The sequence below is a fragment of the Mustelus asterias genome, chromosome 30, assembly GCF_964213995.1.
Source record: "Mustelus asterias chromosome 30, sMusAst1.hap1.1, whole genome shotgun sequence".
Taxonomy (NCBI): Eukaryota; Metazoa; Chordata; class Chondrichthyes; order Carcharhiniformes; family Triakidae; genus Mustelus; species Mustelus asterias.
The window spans coordinates 19069316-19097242 of NC_135830.1; the positions used below are offsets into that span (position 1 = coordinate 19069316).

General features: G+C 46.7%; 1 protein-coding gene across 1 annotated transcript; it reads right to left on the minus strand.

Moving 5' to 3' along the window:
- Positions 1-2682: 2682 nt before the first annotated feature.
- On the minus strand, positions 2683-27041 carry LOC144480692 (uncharacterized). The gene is made up of 4 exons (XM_078200287.1): positions 26991-27041; positions 24128-25139; positions 15569-15599; positions 2683-3423 (listed from the first exon to the last, which is right to left on the minus strand). Exons 2-4 carry the CDS (start codon positions 24796-24798, stop codon positions 2683-2685), a joined length of 1443 nt encoding a protein of 480 aa, XP_078056413.1. The 5' UTR covers positions 24799-25139; positions 26991-27041.
- Between the last annotated feature and the right edge of the window lie 886 nt (positions 27042-27927).

Genomic DNA, 27927 nt, shown 5'->3' on the forward strand with positions numbered 1-27927 from the left:
TCAGCGACTGCGCTGTCGTGTGTCGTGAAGGCCGCCTTGGAGAACGCTTACCCGAAGATCCGAGGCTGAATGCCCGTGACTGCTGAAGTGCTCCCCCACAGGAAGAGAACAGTCTTGCCTGGTGATTGTCGAGCGGTGTTCATTCATCCGTTGTCGTAGCGTCTGTTTATTTGATCCCAAATAAACCTGTTGGACTTTAACCTGGTGTTGTTAAAACTCTTACTGTGTTCACCCCAGTCCAACGCCGACATCTCCACATCGTGACTACCAGAGTTCATTAAATCAGACATCTGGATAGAGAGAGAGATAATGGAAATATGGAGTTGAGGTTACAATCAAATTAGCCATGATTGTATGGAATGGTGGACCAGGCTTGAGGGGCCGAGTGGCCTACTCCTAATTCGTACGTGATCACATCCTTTATAATAGATTGTAGCGTTTTCCCTCCTACTGATGTCAGGCTAATGGGCCTGTGGTTCCCTGTTTTCTCTCTCTCCCCTTAAACAGTGGGGTCACATTTACCACCTTCCAATCTGCAGCAACCATTCCACAATCTACAGAATTTGGAAATAAGAAGGAAAGAAGTAAGAAAGATGACCACCAATGTATCCACTATATCTACAGCCACCCCTTCCAACACTCTGGGATGTCGATCATCAGCTTTTGGGGATTTATTGATTTTCAATCCCATTAATTTCTCCACTGCTACTTTCTCACTAATCCTAATCTCTTTCAGTTCCTCATGCTCACTGCTCCCTTGGTTCGCTAGTGTTTTTTGGATTATTTCTGTATCTTCCTCCATGAAGGCAGACACACATTGTTAAGTTTTTCTGCCATTTCCCCATTATAAACTCTCCTGTCTCTGTCCCGAATGGACCCACATTTGACTTTGCTCGTCTTTGCCTTTTCACAGACCGATAGGAGCTTTTCCAGTCGGTTTTTATGTTTCTCGTCAGTTTGCTCTCATATTCTATTTTCTTTTTTTTCGGTTTCTTGGTCCTCCTTTGCTGAATTCTGAAACACTTTCCCAATCCTCAGGCTTACGACTGTTTTGGCTCGTTTGAGTCTCTTCCTTTGATCTAATGGAATCTTTCTTGTGAGCCGTGGTTCATAGAAATCATAGAAACCCTACAGTGCAGAAGGAGGCCATTCGGCCCATCGAGTCTGCACCGACCACAATCCCACCCAGGCCCTACCTATCCCCACATATTTACCCGCTAATCCCTCTAACCTACGCATCCCAGGACTCTAAGGGGCAATTTTTAACCTGGCCAATCAACCTAACCTGCACATCTTTGGACTGTGGGAGGAAACCGGAGCACCCGGAGGAAACCCACGCAGACACGAGGAGAATGTGCAAACTCCACACAGACAGTGACCCGAGCCGGGAATCGAACCCGGGACCCTGGAGCTGTGAAGCAGCAGTGCTAACCACTGTGCTACCGTGCCGCCCTTTGCATCACTTTTCCTTTCGAATTTTTGTTCCTTAAAGGAATCCATTTTGTCAATATCATAGAAACCCTACAGTACAGAAAGAGGCCATTCGGCCCATCGAGTCTGCACCGACCACAATCCCACCCAGGCCCGACCTCCATATCCCTACATATTTACCCACTAATCCCTCTAACCTACGCATCTCAGGACACTAAGGGGCAATTTTCTTTCAGCATGGCCAATCAACCTAACCCGCACATCTTTGGACTGTGGGAGGAAACAGGAGCACCCGGAGGAAACCCACGCAGACACGAGGAGAATGTGCAAACTCCACACAGACAGTGACCCGAGCCGGGAATCGAACCCAGGTCCCTGAAGCTGTGAAGCAGCAGTGCTAACCACTGTGCTACCGTGCCGCCCGAATTATGTAATAATTCTAGTGATTGCGTGTCTATTGTCAGATCTTCTGTAGTAATCCTCCAATCTACCAGACATCTTACCCCTCATGCCTTGGAGGTTTCCTTGTGTGAGGAACACACAAGTAAATTAAACAAAAGAACCATGTAATCACCAAAGCCCATCTTCATGGTAACATGGCCGCTCTGGGAGGATTCCAAACAGCATTGTGAACTCAATATCTTTTAATTGCCAAGTAATTGCGGCACGGTAGCGCAGTGGTTAGCACTGCTGCTTCACAGCTCCAGCGTCCCGGGTTCGATTCCCGGCTCGGGTCACTGTCTGTGTGGAGTTTGCACATTCTCCTCAGGGTGGCACGGTAGCACAGTGGTTAGCACTGCTGCTTCACAGCTCCAGCGTCCCGGGTTCGATTCCCGGCTCGGGTCACTGTCTGTGTGGAGTTTGCACATTCTCCTCGTGTCTGTGTGGGTTTCCACCGGGTGCTCCGGTTTCCTCCCACAGTCCAAAGATGTGCGGGTTAGGTTGATTGGCCAGGTTAAAAAATTGCCCCTTAGAATCCTGAAATGCGTAGGTTAGAGGGATTAGCGGGTAAATATGTGGGGGTAGGGCCTGGGTGGGATTGTGGTCGGTGCAGACTCGATGGGCCAAATGGCCTCCTTCTGCACTGTAGGGTTTCTGTGATTTTCTATGATACTCCTGGCAATTAAGACCGGCCAGTCCAGCAGAAAAAAACCCTCCGACACTCCCCATTCCAACTGTGAGAATGAACAAAATGCAGCCCTGGATGTAATTGAGAGCAGAAACATTAACAGCAGAATCCAACCCCTGGAATCACTCGTGAATTTGTTGGTGTCTCAGCAGGGCGGACGAAACTCTGAATCCCTTCCCACACTGAGAGCAGGTGAACGGCCTCTCCCCAGTGTGAACTCGCTGGTGTATCCGCAGGGCGGATGACTGAGTGAATCCCGTCCCACACTGAGAGCACGTGAATGGTTTCTCCCCAGTGTGAACTCGCTGGTGTATCCGTAGAGTGAATGACTGACTGAATCCCTTCCCGCACTGAGGGCAGGTGAACGGCCTCTCCCCAGTGTGAACCCGCTGGTGACTCTGCAGGTGGGTTGACCGAGTGAATCCCTTCCCACACTGAGAGCAGGTGAATGGCCTCTCCCCTGTGTGAACTCGCTGGTGTCCCTGCAGGTCGGATAACTGAGTGAATCCCTTCCCACACTGAGAGCAGGTGAATGGCCTCTCCCCAGTGTGAATTCGCTGGTGTGTCCGCAGGTGGGATGACTGAATGAATCTCACTCCACACTGAGGACAAGTGAACGGCCTCTCCCCAGTGTGAACTCGCTGGTGTGCCCGCAGGTTGGATAACTGAGTGAATCCCTTCCCACACTGAGAGCAGGTGAACGGTCTCTCCCCGGTGTGAACTCGCTGGTGTGTCTGCAGGCTGGATGACAGAGTAAATCCCTCCCCACACTGAGAGCAGGTGAATGGCCTCTCCCCAGTGTGGCTGCGCCAATGAGCCTCCAGCTGAGATGGGGCTCTGTATCCCTTTCCACATTCCGCACATTTCCATGGTTTCTCCATGGTGCAGGTGTCCTTGCCTCTCTCTTGGGTGGACAGTCAGTTGAAGCCTTGTCCACACACAGAACACGAGTACAGTCTCTCCCGCTGTGAATGGTGTGATATTTATTCAGGCTGTATAACTGGTTAAAGCTCTTTAGTCCGTGCACTGGAAGACTCTCACTCGAGTGTGGCAGAGTGTTGGTGCTTTTCCAGTCACACTGATGTTTGAAAATTTTTCAAATCGACAGATTGGACAACCATTTCTCCTTCTCGATCCAAAGGCCGATGATATTCAGCTCCCAAGGAATATGACTCTGTCAGATCTAGATGTGCCGTTTGAGATTTCGGCCGGTGATTCCTCTTTCAATATCCTGTAAAACAGGTTTACAAAGTCATCAGTGTCAGTGCAGGATAGAAATTCAGAACAGACAATTCTAGTTTCTATGGAACATTCTTTCCTCTCTCATTCCCCAAAGCTGTAAATCTCCATCCCACACACTCTCCCTCCATTCTCACTCTGCTGTATCTAATGTTCACCCTCCCAATTCTCCTGAAGGGGCTGATTGAGGCTGATTGACAGATTCATGCTCACTGCTTCCTGTCCTGGACACAGAGGGCTGAAAATCTCCATTCAGGCTGCCAGACAGATATATGTCTATCTGACTGGATTAACAATGTGTTCAATGTATAGGATGGCTCCAGTTAGTTACGATACTGGGGGGGGGGTTGTGATTGATGATGATGATCTTGAACTTGCTGCCTATGAGAATAGTCAGGCAGAGATGATCAATAATTTCTAAATGAAATAGAATGGGTGCTGCAGGGTTACAGAATGGGACCCTCTCGAGACAGAATAACTTGACAATGAGCTGGCATGGGCTTGAGTTATACATGAAGCATTCTGTGCAGTTTTGGTACCTTTTTTTTGATTTTGGTCTGCTTATCTGAGGAAGGATGCTTCTTGCTATTGAGGGAGCCCAGCGAAAGTTTATCACGCTGATTCCTGTGATGGCAGGTCTGTCAGATGAGGAGAGACCACATCGGTTAGGATTGTATTAATTGGAGTTTAGAATAATGACGATGGGATCTCATAGAAATGTATAAAATTCTAACAGGGTTAGACAGGTTAGATTCAGAAAGAATGTTCCCATGGGGGGGGAGGGGGGGGGTGTCATCCAGAACTAGGGATAGCACGGTAGCACAGTGGTTAGCACTGCTGCTTCACAGCTCCAGAGACCTGGGTTCGATTCCCGGCTTGGGTCACTGTCTGTGTGGAGTTTGCACATTCTCCTCGTGTCTGCGTGGGTTTCCGCCGGGTGTTCCGGTTTCCTCCCACAGTCCAAAGTTGTGCGGGTTAGGTTGATTGGCCAGGTTAAAAAAAAAAGTTGCCCCTTAGTGTCCTGAGATGTGTAGGTTAGAGGAATTAGCGGGTAAATATGTGGGGGTAGGGCCTGGGTGGGATTGTGGTCGGTGCAGACTCGATGGGCCGAATGGCCTCCTTCTGCACTGTAGGGTTTCTATGATTTCTATGATCATAGTTTGAGGATAAAGGGTAAACGTTTTAGAACGGAGGCGAGGAGAAATTTCTTCACCCAGAGAGTGGTGAACGTGTGGAATTCACTACCACAGAATGTAGTTGAGGCCAAAACGTTGTCTGATTTGAAGAAGAAATTAGACATAGCTCTTGGGGCTAAAGGGATCAGGAAAATGGGGGAAGTGGGGATCAGGATATTGAATTCGATGATCAGCCATGATCAAAATGAATGGCGGAGCAGGCTCTCAGGACCTGGGCCAACCTTTCCAGAGTCTGCAGCCTCCCTGGATTCACTTCCTTTCCCTTCAGTTGCTGCAAGTCCCCAATTTCCCCCAGAATGAGAAAAGAAATGGAAAGGAGGGAGAAAAGAAAGTGTTTCACTCACACATGGTGGAGACAGGAAGGAAGTTGAAATCTGTCTGAAGCTCAGTCTTCATTCACACAAAACCCGCGCTCTGATTGGCTGGAGGACCAGAGTCCTTCCGGTCCTCCAACTCTTCCCATTGGCCAGAGCTGGTGAGGGGCAGTGAATCAAACGTGCGCATGTGCGGGTTTTGGGGGTGGGATGCGCATGTGCGGGTGTGTGGGGCGGGGCCCGGGACAAAGCCGGCGCACTGACCATTGTCTGTCCGGGTCTTCCAGCCTCCGCCATTGGACAACAGCTCAGCGCGGCTGGAGGGAGAAGTCCCGCCCACCCCCACGTGGGGCTCCGCCCCTCATTGTCTGTCTGCGGGGGATTGACCAATGGGAGCCCTGGAAGACCGGAAGGACGCTGCTCTTCCAGCCAGTCAGAGCTCCCCCATGGTCTGAATGCGGAAGCTGGACATTGCGCATGTTGACCTGCTCATTCCTGCCCAGCAAAGCTGTCCTTCCGGTCTCTGAATGAAGATTGAGCCATGATGTGGAGATGCCGGCGTTGGACTGGGGTGAACACAGTAAGCAGTCTCACAACACCAGGTTAAAGGATATAGTAACATAGAACATAGAAAAGCTACAGCACAAACAGGCCCTTCGGCCCACAAGTTGCGCCGAACAATTTCCTTACCGTCTAGGCTCATCTATAACCCTCTATCTTACTAACCTCCATGAACCTATCCAAAAGTCTCTTAAAAGACTCATTGGAGGTTGTCTAAAGTTGTCTAAAGTAACGCCGGCATCTCCACATCATGACTACCATTGACACTGCAAACTGCCGGCTCCAAGTGGAGAGGATCTCCAAGAAGATCGCGGATATCGACACAGACATCAAGTTTCTACAAAACCTGTTGGACTTTAACCTGGTGTTGTGAGACTTCTTACTAAAGTAGATTCACCAGGCTAATTCCTGGGTGAGAAGGTTGTCCTATCAAGACAGAATAAATTGTCTAGGTCTGTATTCCTTGAAGCTTTGAAGACAAAGAGCTGACTTTATTGAAACATATAAGATCCTGACAGGGTTTAACCTGATGTTGTGAGACTTCTTACTGTGAAGATTGCACTTCAGACAGGCTCAAACTTCCTCCTGTCTCCAACCTCTATGAGTACCTTAAAAGAGGCCAACCTCGATGAGTAAAACATTTTATTTTCTCTCCCTTTCCATTTATGTTTTCATTTTGGGGGGAAATTGTTGACTTGCAGCAACTGATCACGAGAAATAGAAGCAGGAGTGGCCACCAGGCCCTTCAAGCCTGTCCCGCCATTCAACCCGATCATGGCTGATCTATGCCAGCCTCAACTCCTTTTCTGTGCCTTTTCCCACAGATCGAGGAATAGAGGGTTATCAACTAGTTATCCACCTCCACTTGAAATACTTCTCATGATCCAGCCTCCGCCACCCTTTGGGGCAGAGAATTCCAGAGATTCGCCATCCTCTGCAAGAAGAAATTTCTGCGCACCTGAGTTTTAAGTGATCGACCATTTATCTTGTTCAAGACTCGCACTCATGAAAATATCTCACCAGCTACCCTGTCAACCCTGTCAGGATCTTATATGTTTCAATAAAGTCAGCTCTTTGTCTTCGAAGCTTCAAGGAATACAGATCTAGACAATTTATTCTGTCTTGATAGGACAACCTTCTCACCCAGGAATTAGCCTGGTGAATCTACTTTAGACAACCTCCAATGAGTCTTTTAAGAGACTTTTGGATAGGTTCATGGAGGTTAGTAAGATAGAGGGTTATAGATGAGCCTAGAAGGTAAGGAAATTGTTCGGCGCAACTTGTGGGCCGAAGGGCCTGTTTGTGCCGTAGCTTTTCTATGTTCTATGTTACTATATCCTTGTTTAAGTAAGAGGATCAAAACTGTCCACAGTATTCCAGGTGAGGCCTCACCAACACCCTGTGCAGTTACCACAAAACCTCCCTGTTTTTAAACTCCAACCCCTTTGCAATAAAGGTCAAAATTCCATTTTCCTTCTTACCTATTATGGGACCTGCCTGCTAGCTTTTTGTGATTCATGCGCAAGAACATATAGATCCCTCTGTACTTCACTCACCTGCAGTGCCTCTCCATGTAGATAATTTCCCTTTTAATTTCTCCTACGAAATACACGACCTCACACTTCCCCATGTTAAACTCCATTTGCCAGGTTTTTGTCCCCCAATCTATCTGTATCCCAGTGCAGAATCAAAATATCCTCATCACAACATGTCCTTCCACCTATCTTCGTATCATTTGGAAACCTTACATTCTGTTCCTTCCTCCAGGTCATTAATTGAATAATGAACAATTGCGGAACAAGAACTGATCCCTGTGGTACTCCACTAGTTACATCTTAAACTCTGAAAATGATCCATTTATTACAACTCTCTGTTTTTTATGTGACGGCCCATTTTCAATCCATGCTAACACACTTGCATCAATTCTATGGGCCTTTACTTTATGTGCCAGCCGACATGGGACCCTGAATCCCTTCCCACAGTCCCCACATTTCCACGGTTTCTCCATGGTGGGGGTGTCCTTGTGACTCTCCAGGTTAAGCAATCAGTTAAATCTCACACAGAACACGGGTGCAGTCTCTCCCCGCTGTGAATGCTGCCATGTATTTTCAGGCTGTGTAACTGGTTAAAGCTCTTCCCACACTCACTGCACTGGAACACACTCACTCAGCTGTGCGCTTCCGCACTGAGCCCGCGCTCTGATTGGCTGGAGGACCAGAGTCCTTCCGGTCCTCCGACTCTTCTCATTGGTCAATATCACATCACGAAGGTTAGGCGGGGTGGGCACTCACCCGCACATGTGCAGCTTTCCCTCTCCCTTGGACACGTGCAGTCCCGGGTCGGGGGGAGATCACCGAGAGGCTTCTCGCTCTGGCCGGAGCCGTCAGCCGGTTGCCTGGAATAGGGGAATGCCGGTGCGTGAGGTTAACCATGACTGCTGCACCGTCATGATCCACAACCCATTCATCCAAGTTGGTTTGCTCAGTTGAAGGAATAACGTACATTTGAGTCGTAATTGTTAAAGCAATTTGCAAGCATCATAGATTTGAAGAATTAGTTTTGAAAGAGTCATCGAGTCATAGAGGTTTACAGCATGGAAACAGGCCCTTCAGCCTAACTTATCCATGCCGACCTTTCTTTTAACCCCTGAGCTCGTCCTAAGTGCCCACATTTGACCCATATCCCTCTATACCCATCTTATCCATGTAACTGTCTAAATGCTTTTTAAAAGACAAAATTGTACCCGCCTCTACTACTACCTCTGGCAGCTTGTTCCAGACACTCACCACCTTTTGTGTGAAAAAATTGTCCCTCTGGACCCTTTTGTATCTCTCCCCTCTCACCTTAAACCTATGCCCTCTAGTTTTAGATTCCCCTACCTTTGGGAAAAGATATTGACTATCGAGCTGATCTATGCCCCCCATTATTTTATAGCCCTCTATAGGGTCACTCCTAAGCGTCCTATGCTCCAGAGAAAAAAGTCCCAGTCTATCCAGCCTCTCCTTATTACTCAAACCATCAAGTCCCGGTAGCATCCGAGTAAATCTTTTCTGCACACTTTCTAGTTTAATAATATCCTTTCTATAATAGGGTGACCAGAACTGTGCACAATATTCCAAGTGTGGCCTTACCAATGACGGTTAGGGTGTGGGGGGTTGGGCCCTGCTGAAAGGGGATAAAAAGTAACATAATTTGAACTGCCATGGGTTTGAAATAAATTCAAATACTAAAATGTGAAAGGAACGTATTTGGGTTTAAAATTAAGCTGTTCAAGGTTAGAATTGTGAAGGCCAATTTGCTCCCAAAACATAAAGATAAGGCTGAAGTTTGGCAGCAATCCAATTTCAACTTTCCTAAACATTTGAGTTAAAATTGTTGAGATTCGGTTAACAACACATTTCACAAAGCATTTCTTTCAACTTTGAAATTGAAATTGGTGTTTACAAAAAGGATAGACAAAAGAGATGAAATTTGAGCAAAATTGAAGAATATAACATGACAGAAGACTTTTAAATTATGTAAATTGACAGAATTGCATGCCAAGCTTCCTCTGCCCATTTCCCGCCGCCACAGCTTCTACAGAAAAGTTAACTCTTTCAGCAGATAGTTGATTTTTTTATAAATCTCCACTCAGCCTTTGTTTTTTAATGTGACCTGTGATTGTACATATTAACTCACTGGGATCTTGGCCAGAGATGTGGAGATGCCGGCGTTGGACTGGGGTGAACACAGTAAGAGTTTTAACAACACCAGGTTAAAGTCCAACAGGTTTATTTGGTAGCAAATGCCATTAGCTTTCGGAGCGCTGCTCCTTCGTCCGATGGAGTGAACGACACCACACAACCCTGCCACAGCAACCTCTGCAAGACGTGCCGGATCATCCACACGGATGCCATCATCTCACGTGAGAACACCAACTACCAGGTACACGGTACCTACTCTTGCAACCTGGCCAACGTTGTCTACCTGATACGCTGCAGGAAAGGATGTCCCGAGGCATGGTACATTGGGGAAACCGTGCAGACGCGACGACAACGGATGAATGAACACCGCTCGACAATCACCAGGCAAAACTGTTCTCTTCCTGTGGGGGAGCACTTCAGCGGTCACGGGCATTCAGCCTCTGATCTTCAGGTAAGCGTTCTCCAAGGCGGCCTTCACGACACACGACTGCGCAGAGTCGCTGAGCAGAAACTGATAGCCAAGTTCCGCACACATGAGGATGGCCTAAACCGGGATGTTGGATTTATGTCACATTATCAGTAACCCCCACAGCTTGCCTCCTGCACTTGCGGGCTGTCCTGTCTGGAGACGATACACATCTCTTTAACCTGTGCTTAATGCTCCCTCCACCCACATTGTCTGTACCTTTAAGATCTGGTTGGCTGCAGGGATTCACATTCTAATCAGTATTCTGTAACTTGATTTTGTGTCTCTGTGCCCTGTTTGAGAGCACATTTCCACTCCATCTGACGAAGGAGCAGCGCTCCGAAAGCTAATGGTATTTGCTACCAAATAAACCTGTTGGACTTTAACCCGGTGTTGTTAAAACTCTTACTATCTTGGCCAGAGCCAGATGAATTGTTTGTGTTTTTTTTAAACAGGTGGTGATGGTTTCCAGCTCCGACTGAAGTCAGCAGTTTTGAGAATTAGTGCTGGCCAGCCAGAAACGCCATGTCCCACGAATGAATAAAATGAATGAATAAATTTTTAAAAAACACACACAATTGTTTTGATTCAGACCGAAACCATTTGGCCCATCATGTCTGCACCAGTTTTCCAAGTAAGAGTTTTAACAACACCAGGTTAAAGTCCAACAGGTTTATTTGGTAGCAAATACCATAAGCTTTCGGAGCGCTGCTCCTTCGTCAGATGGAGTGGAAATGTGCTCTCAAACACGGCACAGAGACACAGAAATCAAGTTACAGAATACTGATTAGAATGCGAATCCCTACAGCCAACCAGATCTTAAAGATACAGACAATGTGGGTGGAGGGAGCATTAAGCACAGGTTAAAGAGATGTGTATTGTCTCCCACTGTAGGGATTCGCATTCTAATCAGTATTCTGTCACTTGATTTCTGTGTCTCTGTGCCCTGTTTGAGAGCAGATTTCCACTCCATCTGACGAAGGAGCAGCGCTCCGAAAGCTAATGGTGTTCGCTACCAAATAAACCTGTTGGACTTTAACCTGGCGTTGTTAAAACTCTTACTGTGTTCACCCCAGTCCAACGCCGGCATCTCCACATCATGACTACCAGTTTTCCAAACCAGCATCATGACTTAGGGCCATTTCCCTGCCTTTTCCCTGTACCCCTGCACATCCAAGTAATAATCGAATGTCCTCTTGAATGCCTCGATTGAACCTGCCTCCAGAACCTTTCCAGGCCGTGTATCCCAGACCCGAACCACTCGCTGTGAGAAAAAGTTATTTCTCACATCACATTTGCTTCTTTCGCAAATCACTTTAAATCTGTTCCTCTCCCCGGTCTTGATTCTTTTATGAGGGGGATCAGTTTCTCCCCAATTATTCTGCCCAGCCACCTCATGAGTTAGAACATCGCTATCAAATCTCCCCTGAGCCGCCTTCTCTCCAAGAAGAACATGACTGTCTGTGTGGAGTTTGCACATTCTCCTCGTGTCTGCGTGGGTTTCCTCCGGGTGCTCCGGTTTCCTCCCACAGTCCAAAGATGTGCGGGTTAGGTTGATTGGCCAGGTTAAAAAATTGCCCCTTAGTGTCCTGGGATGTGTAGGTTAGAGGGATTAGTGGGTAAAATATGTGGGGGTAGGGCCTGGGTGGGATTGTGGTCGGTGCAGACTCGATGGGCCGAATGGCCTCCTTCTGCACTGTAGGGTTTCTATGATTTCTATGACTGATCTGTATAAATATTTTAAAAATGTAAGAACAGGTTGAAATTTTTCTGGTCCTTATAAAATTCTAACAGGCTTAGACAGGGTAGATTCAGAAAGAATGTTCCTGATGTTGGGGGAGTCCAGAACTGGGGGGTCACAGTTTGAGGATAAGGTTTAAACATTTTAGGACTGCGGTGTGCCTCAGGGATGCTGGGTCCACTGTTATTTGTAATTTATATTAATGATTTGGATGAGAATATAGGAGGCATGGTAAGTTCACAGATGACACCAAGATTGGTGGCATAGTGGACAGTGAAGAAGGTTATCTCCGATTGCAATGGGATCTTGATCAATTGGGCCAGTGGGCTGATGAATGGCAGATGGAATTTAATTTAGATAAATGCTGGGTGATGCATTTTGGTAGGTTGAACCAGGGCAGGACTTACTCAGTTAATGGTAGGGCGTTGGGGAGAGTTACAGAAGGAAGAGATCTAGGGGTACACGTTCATAGCTCCTTGAAAGTGAAGTCACAGGTGGACAGAGTGGTGAAGAAGGCATTCAGCATGCTCGGTTTCATTGGTCAGAACATTGAATACAGGAGTTGGGATGTCTTGTTGAAGTTGTACAAGACATTGGTAAGGACACATTTGGAATACGGTGTACAGTTCTGGTCACCCTATTATAGAAAGAGTATTATTAAACTAGAAAGAGTGCAGAAGAGATTTACTAGGATGCTACTGGGACTTGATGGTTTGAATTATAAGGAGAGGCTGGATAGACTGGGACTTTTTTCTCTGGAGCGTAGGAGGCTGAGGGATATCTTATAGAGGTCTATAAAATAATGAGGGGGCATAGATCAGCTGGAAAGTCAATATATTTTCCCAAAGGTAGGGGAGTCTAAAATCAGAGGGCATAGGTTTAAGCTAAGAATGAAGAGATACAAAAGGGTCCAGAGGGGCAACCTTTTCACACAGAGGGTGCTATGTGTCTGGAACAAGCTGCCAGAGGTAGTAGTAGAGGCGGGTACAACTTTGTCTTTTAAAAAGTGTTGAGACAGTTACATGGATAAGATGGGTATAGAGGGATATGGGCCAAATGCGGGCAATTGGGACGAGCTTACGGGTAAAAAAAAAAGTCAGTTGGACAAGTTGGGCCGAAGGGCCTGTGTCCATGCTGTGAACCTCTATGACTGAGGTGAGGAGAAATTCCTTCACCCAGAGATGGTGAATGTGTGGAATTCATTACTGCAGAAAGTAGTTGAGGCCAAAACGTGTGATTTCAAGAAGAAATTAGGCATAGCTCTTGGGGCTAAAGGGATATGGGGGGGGAAAGGTGGGTTCAGGATATTCACTGTCTGTGTGGAGTTTGCACATTCTCCTCGTGTCTGCGTGGGTTTCCTCCGGGTGCTCCGGTTTCCTCCCAGTGTCCAAAGATGTGCGGGCTAGGTTGATTGGCCAGGTTAAAAATTGCCCCTTAGAGTCCTGAGATGCGTAGGTTAGAGGGATTAGCGGGTAAGATATGTGGGGGTAGGGCCTGGGTGGGATTGTGGTTGGTGCAGACTCGATGGGCCGAATGGCCTCCTTCTGCACTGTAGGGTTTCTATGATTTCTATATTAAATTTGATGATCAGCCATGATCAAAATGAATGGCGGAGCAGGCTCAAAGGGCCGAATGGACTACTCATGTTTCCGTTTCCTATGTTTTTATATCTATGTTTCTATGCACTGTGGAGGTTGTCAAAGGTATTGTCCCTAACGGAACACATAACAATGAGAACACTTTGAGTTGAAGCTTCAGTTTGAGGTGATATTGCTTTCCTCTTCAAAAAGGGCATTTCAGCAGCCAATCATTCCACTGTGTCGTAGTCACTCGACTCTGACATAGTGAGAATCATAGTTTCATCATCAGCAACATCCTCCATTGGAACATCTGGCTTACAGGAGAATTGGGATGAGTGGATTTAAACCCCGGGAAGGATTTATTGATTTAGACATGAATAATGAGGAATGACCTTGTTCCACAATAACTGTTGTGGGAAAAGTCACCACTCGGAAATCATAGAAATCATAGAAACCCTACAGTGCAGAAGGAGGCCATTCGGCCCATCGAGTCTGCACCGACCACAATCCCACCCAGGCCCTACCCCCACATATTTTACCCGCTAATCCCTCTAACCTACGCATCTCAGGGGCAATTTTAACCTGGCCAATCAACCTAACCCGCACATCTTTGGACTGTGGGAGGAAACCGGAGCACCCGGAGGAAACCCACGCAAACACGAGGAGAATGTGCAAACTCCACACAGACAGTGACCCAAGCCGGGAATCGAACTCGGGACCCTGGAGCTGTGAAGCAGCAGTGCTAACCACTGTGCTACCGTGCCGCCGGAGATCAGACTTGAGATTCAACATATAGTTTATTAAATCGAAGCTTCGGGAGGATCTCTGGGCAGAATTCCTCAATCTGGCTTGGCATTTATATACGTTAAAACATCGCAAACATCAGCAGTTTGGCATCAAGCCGTACGCGGTTACATACTTTGGCCAATTGTGCCCCTTGACAGTAGTTAGTTGTCAATAACTCCCAATCACATTTCGTTGAAAATACCTCTCTGTTCAGTTCCTTTTTCAGGCCATCTGCCCCTGAGGTACTTGACTATTCCTGTCCTTTGCTGTCTGACCATTCCTGCTTGCTTTGCATTTTTACACTAAAAATGAGACATGGCTCACCCCAACTTGTCACTGAGTCAAGGCTCGAGTGTTTGTGGTTAACCACAGAGTGCAAAGTCACATAGACAACTTTTCTTGTCTTAAAAAGTTTTACATTCACAATGATGGCTTAAAAAGTTTTAAAGTCACAATAATGGCTTGAACAGTCTCAATTTTACTCCAACAATAACTGTAACTGCAGTCTGAGAAATCCTCGATCAGAGACAGAAATACCTGCCCAGAATTTGGTCTGCCGCCAACTACCACGTGTGTTTTCAGATTTCAACAAACGGCATTGCAATGAGTGAATATAATATTTACCCGTTCCCTTCTCTAAACTGGCGTACCTGCATTATTGAATTTTCTGCTGTTCGAAGCAGTTATGCACAATGTATTACAGCAAACCTTTTAGAATTTGGAGTAATACATGTCTGCTTTAATTATTTGATAATTGGAGGCACAGTGGTCAGCACTGCTGTCTTGGGTTCAGTCATCGCCTTGGGTGACTGCCTGTGTGGAGTTTTCACGTCCTCCTCGTGTCTTCCTGGGTTTCCTCCGGGTGCTCCGGTTTCCACCCACGCACCAAACATGTGCCGGTTATGTTGATTAGCCATGCTAAATTGCCCCTCACTGTCAGGGGGTTTAGTAGGATAATTTCACCAAAGATCCTGAGACGGCACCTTCCAAACCCATGACCACTTCCATCTAGAAGGACAAGGGCAGCATGTACATGGCAACACCACCACCTGAAAGTTCCCTTCCAAGCCACTCACCGCCCCGAATTGGAAATGTATTGGCATTCCTTCGCGGTCGCTGGGTCAAAATCTTGGAATTCCCTCCCTAATGGCATTGTGGGTCAACCCACAGCACACGGGGACTGCAGCCATTCAAGAAGGCAGCACACCACCACCTTCTCAAGGACAACTAGGGATGGGCAATAAATGCTGGCCAGCCAGCGACGCCCATGTCCCATGAATGAATTAAAAAAAAAGTGGCATTACAGGGATAGGGCCTGGGTGGGATTGTTGTTGGTGCAGGCTCGATGGGCTGAATGGCCTCCTTCTGCATTCTAGGGATTCAATGAGAACAATCCCAATTTCAATACTCATCTGTCACTGAATGTCATCCCTCATACAAACCGACTGTACTTTCTTCAACAAGACAATACATCTGTGGAGAGAGAAGAGAACTCTGATGAAGGATCATCCTGACTCTGCTGTCAGACCTGCTGAGATTTTCCAGCATTTTCTGTTTTTGTTTCAAATTCCAGCAGCTGCGGTATTTTGCGTTAATGTTGGTACTTTCTTCACTACCTATTCTATGTAAATCGACATTCCCCGGTCCCTAAACAGTGATTCATAAACAAAGAACAGTACAGCACAGGAAACAGGCCCTTCGGCCCTCCAAGCCTGTGCCGCTCCTTGGTCCAACTAGACCAATCGTTTGTATCCCTCCATTCCCAGGCTGCTCATGTGACTATCCAGGTAAGTCTTAAACGATGTCAGCGTGCCTGCCTCCACCACCCTACTTGGCAGCGCATTCCAGGCCCCCACCACCCTCTGTGTAAAAAACGTCCCTCTGATGTCTGAGTTATACTTCGCCCCTCTCAGCTTGAGCCCGTGACCCCTCGTGATCGTCACCTCCGACCTGGGAAAAAGCTTCCCAGTATTCACCCTATCTATACCCTTCATAATCTTGTACACCTCTATTAGATCTCCTCTCATTCTCCGTCTTTCCAGGGAGAACAAGCCCAGTTTACCCACGCTTAATATTACTGAAGCATGACATTAAAATCAAAGAAATTAAAATTGAGTCTGTTTATCTCCAAATTAGAGTTCCCAAGAAAATATATTTGACAGGTCCGAGGGGCAAGGTTTAAAAGACGTTTACGAGGCAAGTTTTTTTTACACAGAGGGCGATGAGTGCCTAGAACTTGCTGCTGGGGGAAGTAGTGGAAGCAGAAACGATAGTGACTTTTAAGGGGCGTCTGGACAAATACATGAATAGGATGAGAGTAGAATCTTAGAAATCCTACAGCACAGAAAGAGGCCATTCGGCCCATTGAGTCTGCACCGACCACAATCCCACCCAGGCCCTACTCCCATATCCCTACATATTTACCCGCTAATCCCTCTAACCTACACATCCCAGGACACTAAGGGCAATTTTAGCATGGCCAATCAACCTAACCCGCACATCTTTGGACTGAATAGAGGGATATGGTCCCCGGAAGGGGAGGGGGTTTTAGTTCAGTCGGTCAGCAAAGAACAAAGAACAATACAGCACAGGAACAGGCCCTTTGGCCCTCCAAGCCCGCGCCGCTCCCCGGTCCAGGATTGAATCCTGAATCCAGGATCCCCGCCCAATTTTCCAGCCTACCTACATCCTAATATCCTATCCACCGAGCTGTCCCTCACAGCTACAATGCTTTGTTCATCACAACCTATTAACTCACCCCCACCCCCCCATTCCAGACCATGTGATCTCCAGGGAGAGGCGAAAACCCAGAGTGAAAACCCCAGGGCCAATATGGGGAAAAAAAAATCTGGGAAATTCCTCTCCGACCCCCTGAGGCGATCGAAACGAGTCCAGGAGATCACACTGGCCCTGATCAGAAAATGCTTCCCAACCCTATTCATTTCCACTTCTGCTTTACGAACACCATCTGAATTCCCTGCCCCCGAGACAGGTTCCCAACTATCCGCAGTCTCGCTCTGTACTGGCACCAGCAAGATGATCATAGAATGAAGCCTTGAAACGAGAAACAAAGAACAATTAGCCCGCGCCGCTCCCTGGTCCAAACTAGACCACTCTTTTGTATCCCTCCATTCCCACTCCGTTCATATAGCTGTCTAGATAAGTCTTAAACGTTCCCAGTGTGTCCGCCTCCACCACCTTGCCCGGCAACACATTCCAGGCCCCCACGACCCTCTGTGTAAAATATGTCCTTCTGATATCTGTGTTAAACCTCCCTCCCTTCACCTTTAACCTATGACCCCTCGTGAACATTGGTCTTCACCTTCTTATGGTCGGTGCAGGCTTGGAGGGCCGAAGGGCCTGTTCCTGTGCTGTAATTTTCTTTGTTCTTTGTTCATAACTGGGAATCAAACCCGGGGTCACTACGCTGAAATCTGATCAGTCGACCCTCAGTGATGCTGATGTGAGAGATTTGCCATGACCTTTGTTCTTGTTGATATTTGTGTTTTGACAGGGAATTCAATCAATCTGAAATACACCCAATGGTTCCATTCTATAACCAATTGGACAGAATCCGCCAACACGTTTGACAGAAATTTTTCCACAGGATTTGACAAGCATTGGTCACCTTTTTGGAAACGACTTTCACCATTTTGAAAAGTAAATTTTCGATAGCATTAACGTGGAAAATTCCCAACTTTTGAAAAGTAACTTAAACCCATTAAAATATGTCATAGAAATCCTACAGTTCAGAAGGAGGCCATTCGGCCCATCGAGTCTGCACCGACCACAATCCCACCCAGGCCCTACCCCCACATATTTTACCCGCTAATCCCTCTAACCTACGCATCCCAGGACTCTAAGTGGCAATTTTTTTTTTTTAAACCTGGCCAATCAACCTAACCCGCACATCTTTGGACTGTGGGAGGAAACCGGAGCACCCGGAGGAAACCCACGCAGACACGAGGAGAATGTGCAAACTCCACACAGACGGCGACCCGAGCATCGAACCCGGGACCCTGGAGCTGTGAAGCAGCAGTGCTAACCACTGTGCTACCATGCCGCCCCTTGTTTTATACATTTTAATGAGAAATTGTTAGATTTTAAATTAATTATCTTAAACTCATTTAATGAAAAGGAATTAAGGATTATTAAGGGCGGCACGGTAGCACAGTGGTTAGCACTGCTGCTTCACAGCTCCAGGGTCCCGGGTTCGATTCCCGGCTCGGGTCACTGTCTGTGTGGAGTTTGCACATTCTCCTCGTGTCTGCGTGGGTTTCCTCCGGGTGCTCCGGTTTCCTCCCACAGTCCAAAGATGTGCGAGTTAGGTTGATTGGCCAGGTTAAAAATTGCCCCTTAGATTCCATAGATGTGTAGGTTAGCGGGTTAATATGTGGGGGTAGGGCCTGGGTGGGATTGTGGTCGGTGCAGACTCGATGGGCCGAATGGCCTCCTTCTGCACTGTACGGTTTCTATGATTATGGTGAGCGGGCGGGTAAGTGGAGCTGAGTCCACAAAAAAATCAGCCATGATCTTATTGAATGGCGGAGCAGGCTTGAGGGGCCAGATGGCCTACCCCTGCTCCCAGTTCTTATGTTCTTAAAATATTCTGTAGAATTTAATTTTAAAAGCCAACTTTTGTTGAAGAAGTTGAAGGTGAAGACCATAAGATGTCGGAGCAGAATTAGGCCATTCGGCCCATTGAGTCTGCTCTACCATTCAATCATGGCTGATATGATTCTCATCCTCATTCTGCTGCCTTCTCCCCGTAACCCTTGATCCCCTTATTGATCAAGAACCTATCTATCTCTGTCTTAAAGACACTCAATGACGTGTATAAGTACCTCCCACTTTCTATATCTTTCAGCTTTGACAAAGGGTCATCTGGACTCAAAACGTTGGCTCTTTTCTCTCCTTACAGATGCTGCCAGACCTGCTGAGATTTTCCAGCATTTTATCTTTTGATTTCAGATTCCACCTCCACAGTAATTTGCTTTTATTAATTGGTATTTTGACACAAAGAACAAAGAACAATACAGCACAGGAACAGGCCCTTCGGCCCTCCAAGCCCGCGCCACTCCCCGGTCCAGGATTGAATCCTGAATCCAGGATCCCCGCCCAATTTTCCAGCCTATCTACATCCTAATATCCTATCCACCGAGCTGTCCCTCACAGCTACGATGCTTTGTTCATCACAACCTATTAACTCACCCCCACCCCCCCATTCCAGACCATGTGATCTCCAGGGAGAGGCGAAAACCCAGAGTGAAAACCCCAGGGCCAATATGGGGAAAAAAAAAATCTGGGAAATTCCTCTCCGACCCCCTGTGGCGATCGAAACGAGTCCAGGAGATCACACTGGCCCTGAACAGAAAATGCTTCCCAACCCTATTCATTTCCACTTCTGCTTTACGAACACCATCTGAATTCCCTGCCCCCGAGACAGGTTCCCAACTATCCGCAGTCTCGCTCTGTACTGGCACCAGCAAGATGATCATAGAATGAAGCCTTGAAACGAGAAACAAAGAACAATTAGCCCGCGCCGCTCCCTGGTCCAAACTAGACCACTCTTTTGTATCCCTCCATTCCCACTCCGTTCATATAGCTGTCTAGATAAGTCTTAAACGTTCCCAGTGTGTCCGCCTCCACCACCTTGCCCGGCAACACATTCCAGGCCCCCACGACCCTCTGTGTAAAATATGTCCTTCTGATATCTGTGTTAAACCTTGTGCATATTAGCCCACTGACAAGACAGTCCTTCAGGCTTTGTGGTGAGACATGGTTTCTGTAGTGTAGTGGTTATCACATTCGCCTAACACAGGAAATGTGCACAGTCCGAAACTGGGCAGGGACATTATTAAAACTTTCTCATTTAGGGCGAGGAAAATCTGCATGATTTCAGTTTGCTGCCGAGCATTATCCGAACCTCGACGTTGCAGCCATGTTATCTTTGCCCTGACCTCGGTCTCAAAAACTTTCAGCAAAATCAGAAATGTTGTAGTTTAGGATGCAATGAGAGGGAAGAAATGTTTGTATTTTAACTCCGTGCGCATATTAGCAACTCGTTCAGTCCACAACAGAATTCAATGGGCTCACAGATGCATAGTTAACCACCATCTGAAACATGTCTAATAGTATTGATAGAATCCCTGCAGTGCTTAAATTCGGCCTATTGAGTCTGTACAGACCACAATCCCAGCCAGGCCCTATTCCCGTAATCCCACACATTTACCCTGCTTATCCCCCTAACACAAGGGTCAATTTGGCATGGCCAATCCACCTAACCTGCACATCTTTGGACTGTTTATGTGCTCATAAAGACAGACACAAGTGATACTGCAATAGAATTGGAGGAAACGGCGCACAATGGTGCAAAACCATCGTTTTAAACTCATTCATCATAAGAAGGAAATGGGAAAAACCACTCAGGCGGATGAGGAAATCGAGACTCAGTGCGGGTCTGCTAGACTTTCCCATAGATGAACGGGATTTAAGCGCCAGAATGATTCACACGCAGAATCATAAAATCCCTACAGTACAGAAAGTGGCCATTCGGCCCATCGAGTCTGCACCGACCACAATCCCACCCAGGCCCTACCCCCATATCCCTACATATTTTACCCACTAATCCCTCTAACCTACACATCTCAGGACACTAAGGGGCAATTTTAGCATGGCCAATCAACCTAACCCGCACATCTTTGGACTGTGGGAGGAAACCGGAGCACCCGGAGGAAACCCACGCAGACACGAGGAGAATGTGCAAACTCCACACAGACAGTGACCCGAGCCGGGAATCGAACCCGGGACCCTGGAGCTGTGAAGCAGCAGTGCTAACCACTGTGCTACCGTGCTGCCCAATAAAGAGGGATCAAGTATAACTAACAGATCATTCTTAAATCTCTTCCCTTTGAAGATATTTCACTTTGGTTAAAAGCTCACCGTGGCCAATCTCAAATAAACACCATGACATGTGTATTAACCCAATGACTCAATTCCTTTTGTTGGTCAGTTATGCTTGCAATTCAATGTTGCATATTCCAGAGATATTCAATTCAGAATGAGGACAAAGCTGTTAAATAAATGTATTGATGCTAAATGTTGAATATAGATGCGCAGGTTCGGTGGATTGGCTATGCTAAATTACCCCTCAGGTGAGAAAGATTAGCCATGAGAAAAGTGTGGTGTTATGGGGTATGGGATAGTGTGGTGTTATGGGATATGGGATAGTGTGGTGTTATGGGATAGGGTGGTAGAGGGGCCTTTATCAGAGGGTGCAGACTCGATGGGCTGACTGGCCTTTTCTGCACTGTAGGAATTCTATGATTCTATGAAACAAGTACTGGGTAAAATTGGCTGAAATTATTCAAAGGAAGGTGAGAAGGATGCATTAATGATTGAGCAGAAATCATTGCTCCCTTAGATATTTGTTGGATGAACGCTTTTAAAGTTTGAAGTTCAAGATAAGTGGAGACATTAGGTTGAAATTAACGGTTGTTTTCCTGTATTAAGTGACAGGGGTTCTCAGTCGAACCATCAGACCCTGCAGCAACACAGCAGAGTTGAACATTGCAGACAGGCCGGATGGCTCCCGGGTGCAGTTAGTTGTTTCCTGTAGTGTACTGGTTATCACGCTCACCTAACACGCGAAAGGTCCCCAGTTTGAAACCGGGCAGGAACATTAATCAAACTTTCTCATTTAGGGTGAGGGACCTCTGCATGATTGTAGCCAAACTATTCTAAATTATGGATATGGCAAATGGAGTATAACGTTGATAAATGCGAGGTTATACACTTTGGAGGAAATAATAACAAATGGGATTACTATCTCAATGGAAACAAATTAAAACATGCTACCGTGCAAAGGGACCTGGGGGTCCTTGTGCATGAGACGCAAAAGCCCAGTCTGCAGGTACAACAGGTGATCAAGAAGGCAAATGGGATGTTGGCCTATATTGCGAGGGGGATAGAATATAAAAGCAGGGATGTCTTGATGCACCTGTACAGGGCATTGGTGAGGCCGCAGCTGGAATACTGTGTGCAGTATTGGTCTCCTTATATGAGGAAGGATATATTGGCATTGGAGGGAGTGCAGAGAAGGTTCACCAGGTTGATACCGGAGATGAGGGGTTTGGATTATGAGGAGAGGCTGAGGAGATTGGGTTTGTACTCATTGGAGTTTAGAAGGATGAGGGGGGATCTTATGGAGACTTATAAGATAATGCGGGGGCTGGATAGGGTGGAGGCGGAGAGATTCTTTCCACTTAGTAAGGAAGTTAAAACTAGAGGACACAGCCTCAAAATAAAGGGGGGTCGGTTTAGGACAGAGTTGAGGAGGAACTTCTTCTCCCAGAGGGTGGTGAATCTCTGGAATTCTCTGCCCACTGAGGTGGTGGAGGCTACCTCGCTGAATATGTTTAAAGCGCGGATGGATGGATTCCTGATCGGTAAGGGAATTAAGGGTTATGGGGATCAGGCGGGTAAGTGGTACTGATCCACGTCAGATCAGCCATGATCTTATTGAATGGCAGGGCAGGCCCGAGGGGCTAGATGGCCTACTCCTGCTCCTATTTCTTATGTTCTTATGTAAATTGCATTGCTTCTAATATAATTATACAACTTTCAAAAACCATTTGCCCGTCCACTTAGCTCACCCAGCCAGACGTGAGCCTATTATTAGCATAGATAATTTACCTTGGCCAATAACATTTCGTTCTCTGGCAGCTTGAGAATAGATCGGTCCGTAGAGTTCAAAAGTTATTTTCCATTATCTCCTAGCAACTCCTTATCAGAAAACTGTCCTAGCAACTCTTGAACAGGAAACTGTACGCTCTCATTCATTCAATTGTCTGGGAAGCTTGGACTGCCTGGAATCCACACTGATGAGTTTTGTTTTGCTTCACTCAGTAGCTGTATTGTCTTCAAAGAATGTGGTTCTTCTTATATAGTTATATCCCATCATGCCTTATAGTGTCATTAGCCAAGGGTAAGCTTTTAATACAGAAGATAATGTTTTCAAAAATAGATGTTTAAATTCTCTAAACGTGGTTATATGTAATTCGATGCAAACAGTGCTTTTGTAACTCCAGGTACTTTGTGATTCTTCTATATCTATATTCACTCTAAATTAAGCTATCCTGATCTATTAGTCTTTTTAGTCCAGGTTATCCTGAACCCCCTCCAACAATGGACAAGGATGTAAATATCTCCAAGAGAAAGTGGTCAACTTATTCATCCCATCGACACATTCCAGACTTTCACGAGAATGAAAGTGGATTCCACATTGATATATTCCATTCAACCACACCCAAGGTGAGTTGTTCCAATTCTTTTATTTTTCAAGACAATATATTCACAATATCTTTAAAACAGAAATTAAACATTCCCATTTGATTTCAGGCAGTAACATATTCTGTTAGTTTGTTCTTTATTGTCGATGTCAGGCTGGGGTTGTTCTTCTTGGAGCAAAGGAGGTTGAGGGGAGATTTGATAGAGGTGGACAAGATTCTGACAGGTTTAGATAAGGTGGACAAAGAAAAGCTGTTCCCATTAGCTGACGGGACAAGGACGAGGGGGACACAGATTTCAGGTTTTGGGTCAGAGATGCAGAGGGGGGATGGGAGGAAGAATATTTTGATGCAGCGAATGGTAATGACCTGGAACTCGCTGCCTACGAGGGTGGAGGAAGTGGAGACAATAAACAATTACAAAGAAAATTGGATGGGAATTTGGGGGAGTTCCAAACAGAAATGCTGACTAAATATCTCTGAACTTCCTCACACCCGGTCACTCTGTGATCCGTGTGAAATTTGAAACCAGGTATTCGCAACAAGACTCAAAGAGCATCAGCCCACTGGAGGCAAAGTCGTGAGACCGGCCAGTCCAGCAGAAAGAAACCCTCCGACCCTCCCCATTGACCAACTGTGAGAATGAACAAAATGCAGTCCTGGATGTAATTGAGAGCAGAAACAATAACAGCAGAATCCAAACTCTGGAATCACTCGTGAACTCGTTGGTGTCTTAGCAAGTTGGATGAAACACAAAATGCTTTCCCACACTGAGAGCAGGTGAACAGTCTCTCCCCAGTGTGAACTTGCTGGTGTGCCCGCAGGGTGGATGACTGATTGAATCCCTTCCCACACACAGGACAAGTGAACAGTGTCTCCCCAGTGTGAACTTGCTGGTGCCTTCGTAGATTAGATAAATGAGTGAATCCCCTCCCACACACAGAGCAGGCGAATGGCCTCTCCCCAGTGTGAACCCGCTCATGTGACTGCAGGCTGGATGAATCATTGAATCCCATCCCACACTGAGGGCAGGTGAATGGTTTCTCCCCAGTGTGAACTCGCTGGTGTCTCCGCAAATTGGATAACGTAGTGAATCCCACCCTACAGTCAGAGCAGGTGAATGGTCTCTCGCCAGTGTGAACTCGCTGGTGTGTCTGCAGGCCTGATAACTGACTGAATCCCTTCCCACACTGAGAGCAGGCGAATGGCCGCTCTCCAGTGTGAACTCGCTGGTGTGCCTGCAAGCCTGATAACTGAGTGAATCCCTTCCCACACTGAGAGCAGATGAACGGCCTCTCCCCAGTGTGACTGCGCCGATGAGCTTCCAGCAGAGATGGGGCTCTGTGTCTCTTTCCACAGTCCCCACATATCCATGCTTTCTCCATGGTGCAGGTGTCCTTGTATCTCTGCAGGTCAGACAATCAGTTGAAGCCTCGTCCACACGCAGAACATGAATCGCCCCGCTGTGAATGCTGCAATGTTTTTCAGGCTGTGTAACTGGTTGAACTTTTTCCACAGTCGGTGTACTGGAACACTCACTCGTGTGTGGCAGTGTGTTGGTGCTTTTCCAGTCACACTGAAGTTTGAAATCTTTTCAAATCGACAGATTGGACAATCATTTCTCCTTCTAGATTCAAAGCTGATGATATTCAGGTCCCAAGAAATATGACTGTCAGATCTAGATGTGACGTTTGAGATTTCAGCCTGTGATTCCTTGTTCACTATCCTATAAAACGAGTTTACAAAAGTCATCACTGTCAGTAAAGGATAGAAATTCAGAACAGACAATTCTCGTTTCTATGGAACATTCTTTCCTCTCTCATTCCCCAAAAGCTGTGAATCTCCATCCCACACACTCTCCCTCCATTCTCACTCTGCTGTATCTAATTTTCACCCTCCCAATTCTCTTGAAGGTGCCGATTCAGACTGATTGACAGCTCCATGCTCTCTGCTTAGGGCGGCATGGTGGCACATTGGTTAGCCCTACTCCCACATAGCAACAGGGACCCAGGTTTGATTCCCTGCTTGGGTCACTGTCTATGTGGAGTTTGCACATTCTTCCCCCCTGTCTGCGTGGGATTCCTCTGGGGGCTCCGGTTTCCTCCCACAGTCTGAAAGATGTGCTAGTTAGGTGCATTGGCCATGATAAATTGTTCCTCAGGTGTACCCGAACATGCACCGGAGTGTGGCAATTGGGGGATTTTCATAGTAACTTCATTGCAGGGTTAATGTAAGCCCACTTGTGACACTAATCAATAAACTTTAAAACTTAAAAACTTAACACAGAGACCATAACAAATAGTAGCTACAGTCGGCCATTTGGCCCATCGAGCTTCTTAAACCATTCAATGAGATCATCTACCTCAGCATCATTCTCCCCACACAAAACCCATATCCCTTGATATCTTCAACATCTGGAAACCAATCAATCTCTCCTCTGAAAATACTTGATGACTGAGGCTCCACAATTACCAGCTCCAGGCTCCCGGGTTCGATTCCCGGCTCGGGTCACTGTCTGTGTGGAGTTTGCACATTCTCCTCGTGTCTGCGTGGGTTTCCTCCGGGTTCTCCGGTTTCCTCCCACAATCCAAAGATGTGCGGGTTAGGTTGATTGGCCAGGTTAAAAAAAATTGCCCCTTAGAGTCCTGGGATGCGTAGGTTAGAGGGATTAGCGGGGAAAATGTGTGGGGGTAGGGCCTGGGTGGGATTGTGGTCAGTGCAGACTCGATGGGCTGAATGGCCTCCTTCTGCACTGTAGGGTTTCTATGATTTCTATGAATCCTCAGGGGTTGAGAATTCCAGAGCTTCACCACATCCTTGAATGAGGAAATCTCTTCTCATCTTAGCTTTCTCTCCATCTTCCTGTCTGTTCTCTGTAAGCCTTGACACTTTCGTCAGTCAGAAACCTGTCTAACTCATCCTTAAATATATTCAATGACCCTCAGCCTCCACTGGTCCCTGTGGAAGAGAAATCAAAAACCCCCTGAGGGTTGTAACGTAGCTACAGTACCATATCACAAGTCTATGGGTTCCATTTTAAAATGAAGCTGGATGGGCTCTTTAAGTAAATAAACTTTCAGGGGAACGGGGATATAGAAGGGCAATGGCACAGGATTGTTCTACAGAGAGTCGACATCGACTCGAGTTACCAAATGGATTCCTTCTGTGCTGTAACGACTCTATGACTGGAAATATATAACACAGCTACAGCATTATATTACAAGACTAGAAATAATAATAAATGTACTTTATTACAGAACCATAAATAATATATCTAATCTGGACCATATTACAACATTAGACATATTTCTGTCCTATATTAATTTACTGTCCCCTTAAATGTCAGCCATCTCTTGGGAAAGCATCCCTTTAACTGTGAACTTTAAGAAAGAGACCATCCCTTTAGCCAGACAAATAAATGTGTCAAGCTGAGGGAGCAAAGGATGTCAACGTCTTTGAGAGAGAGAGAGAGAGACCTTTCCAGAGTCTGCAGCCTCTCTGGATTCACTTCCTTTCCCTTCAGTTGCTGCAAGTCCCCAATTTCCCCCAGGATGAGAAAAGAAAGTGTTTCACTCACAGATGGTGGGGGACAGGAAGAAGGTCGAGTCTGTCTGCAGCTCAATCTTCATTCACACAAAGCCCGCGCTCTGATTGGCTGGAGGACCAGAGTCCTTCCGGTCCTCCAACTCTTCCCATTGGTCAGCGGCTCAGCAGGAAGGTCAGGCGATGAAGACACCCCCCGCACATGCGCAGCTTACCCTCTCCCTTGGACATGCGTAGTCCCGGGTCGGGGGGAGAGCACCGAGGGGCTTCTCGCTCTGGCCGGAGGCCGTCAGCCGGTTGCCTGGAAACCTTGGCTCGAGGAGGTGCAGAGAGGGAACAATGGGTGGGGGCGGGGCTCCCGGGTGGGGGCGGGGCTCCTGGGTCCCGCGGCGGAGATCCCGCCCCCTGACCTTCATGCTGAGATATTGACCAATGGGAAGAGTTTTTTTTATTTTACAAAAATATACTTTAAAAATATACTTTATTCACAAAAAAAACCTCTCCAATAAAACATTGCAAAGTGACAGATCCAAAAGTCATAAACAGTGCAGAAAAGAATCATTTTTACAGTACAATACAGTGCTTATTTACAAAAACATTACATTTCATTTCTTAAAATTATATACATGTCAGAGTTTACTGTGTGCCGTTGTTTTTCAGATTGGCACACAGTTACCCAGGCCGAGGGTATTCTGCAGTTACCCGGCCCTCGGTCTGCCTCGGTTGAGACGCTTTACACGGTGGCCTTTCCCCATTAAGAACATAAGAAATAGGAGCAGGAGTAGGCCATCTAGCCCCTCGAGCCTGCCCCGCCATTCAATAAGATCATGGCTGATCTGACGTGGATCAGTACCACTTACCCGCCTGATCCCCATAACCCTTAATTCCCTTACCGATCAGGAATCCATCCATCCGCGCTTTAAACATATTCAGCGAGGTAGCCTCCACCACCTCAGTGGGCAGAGAATTCC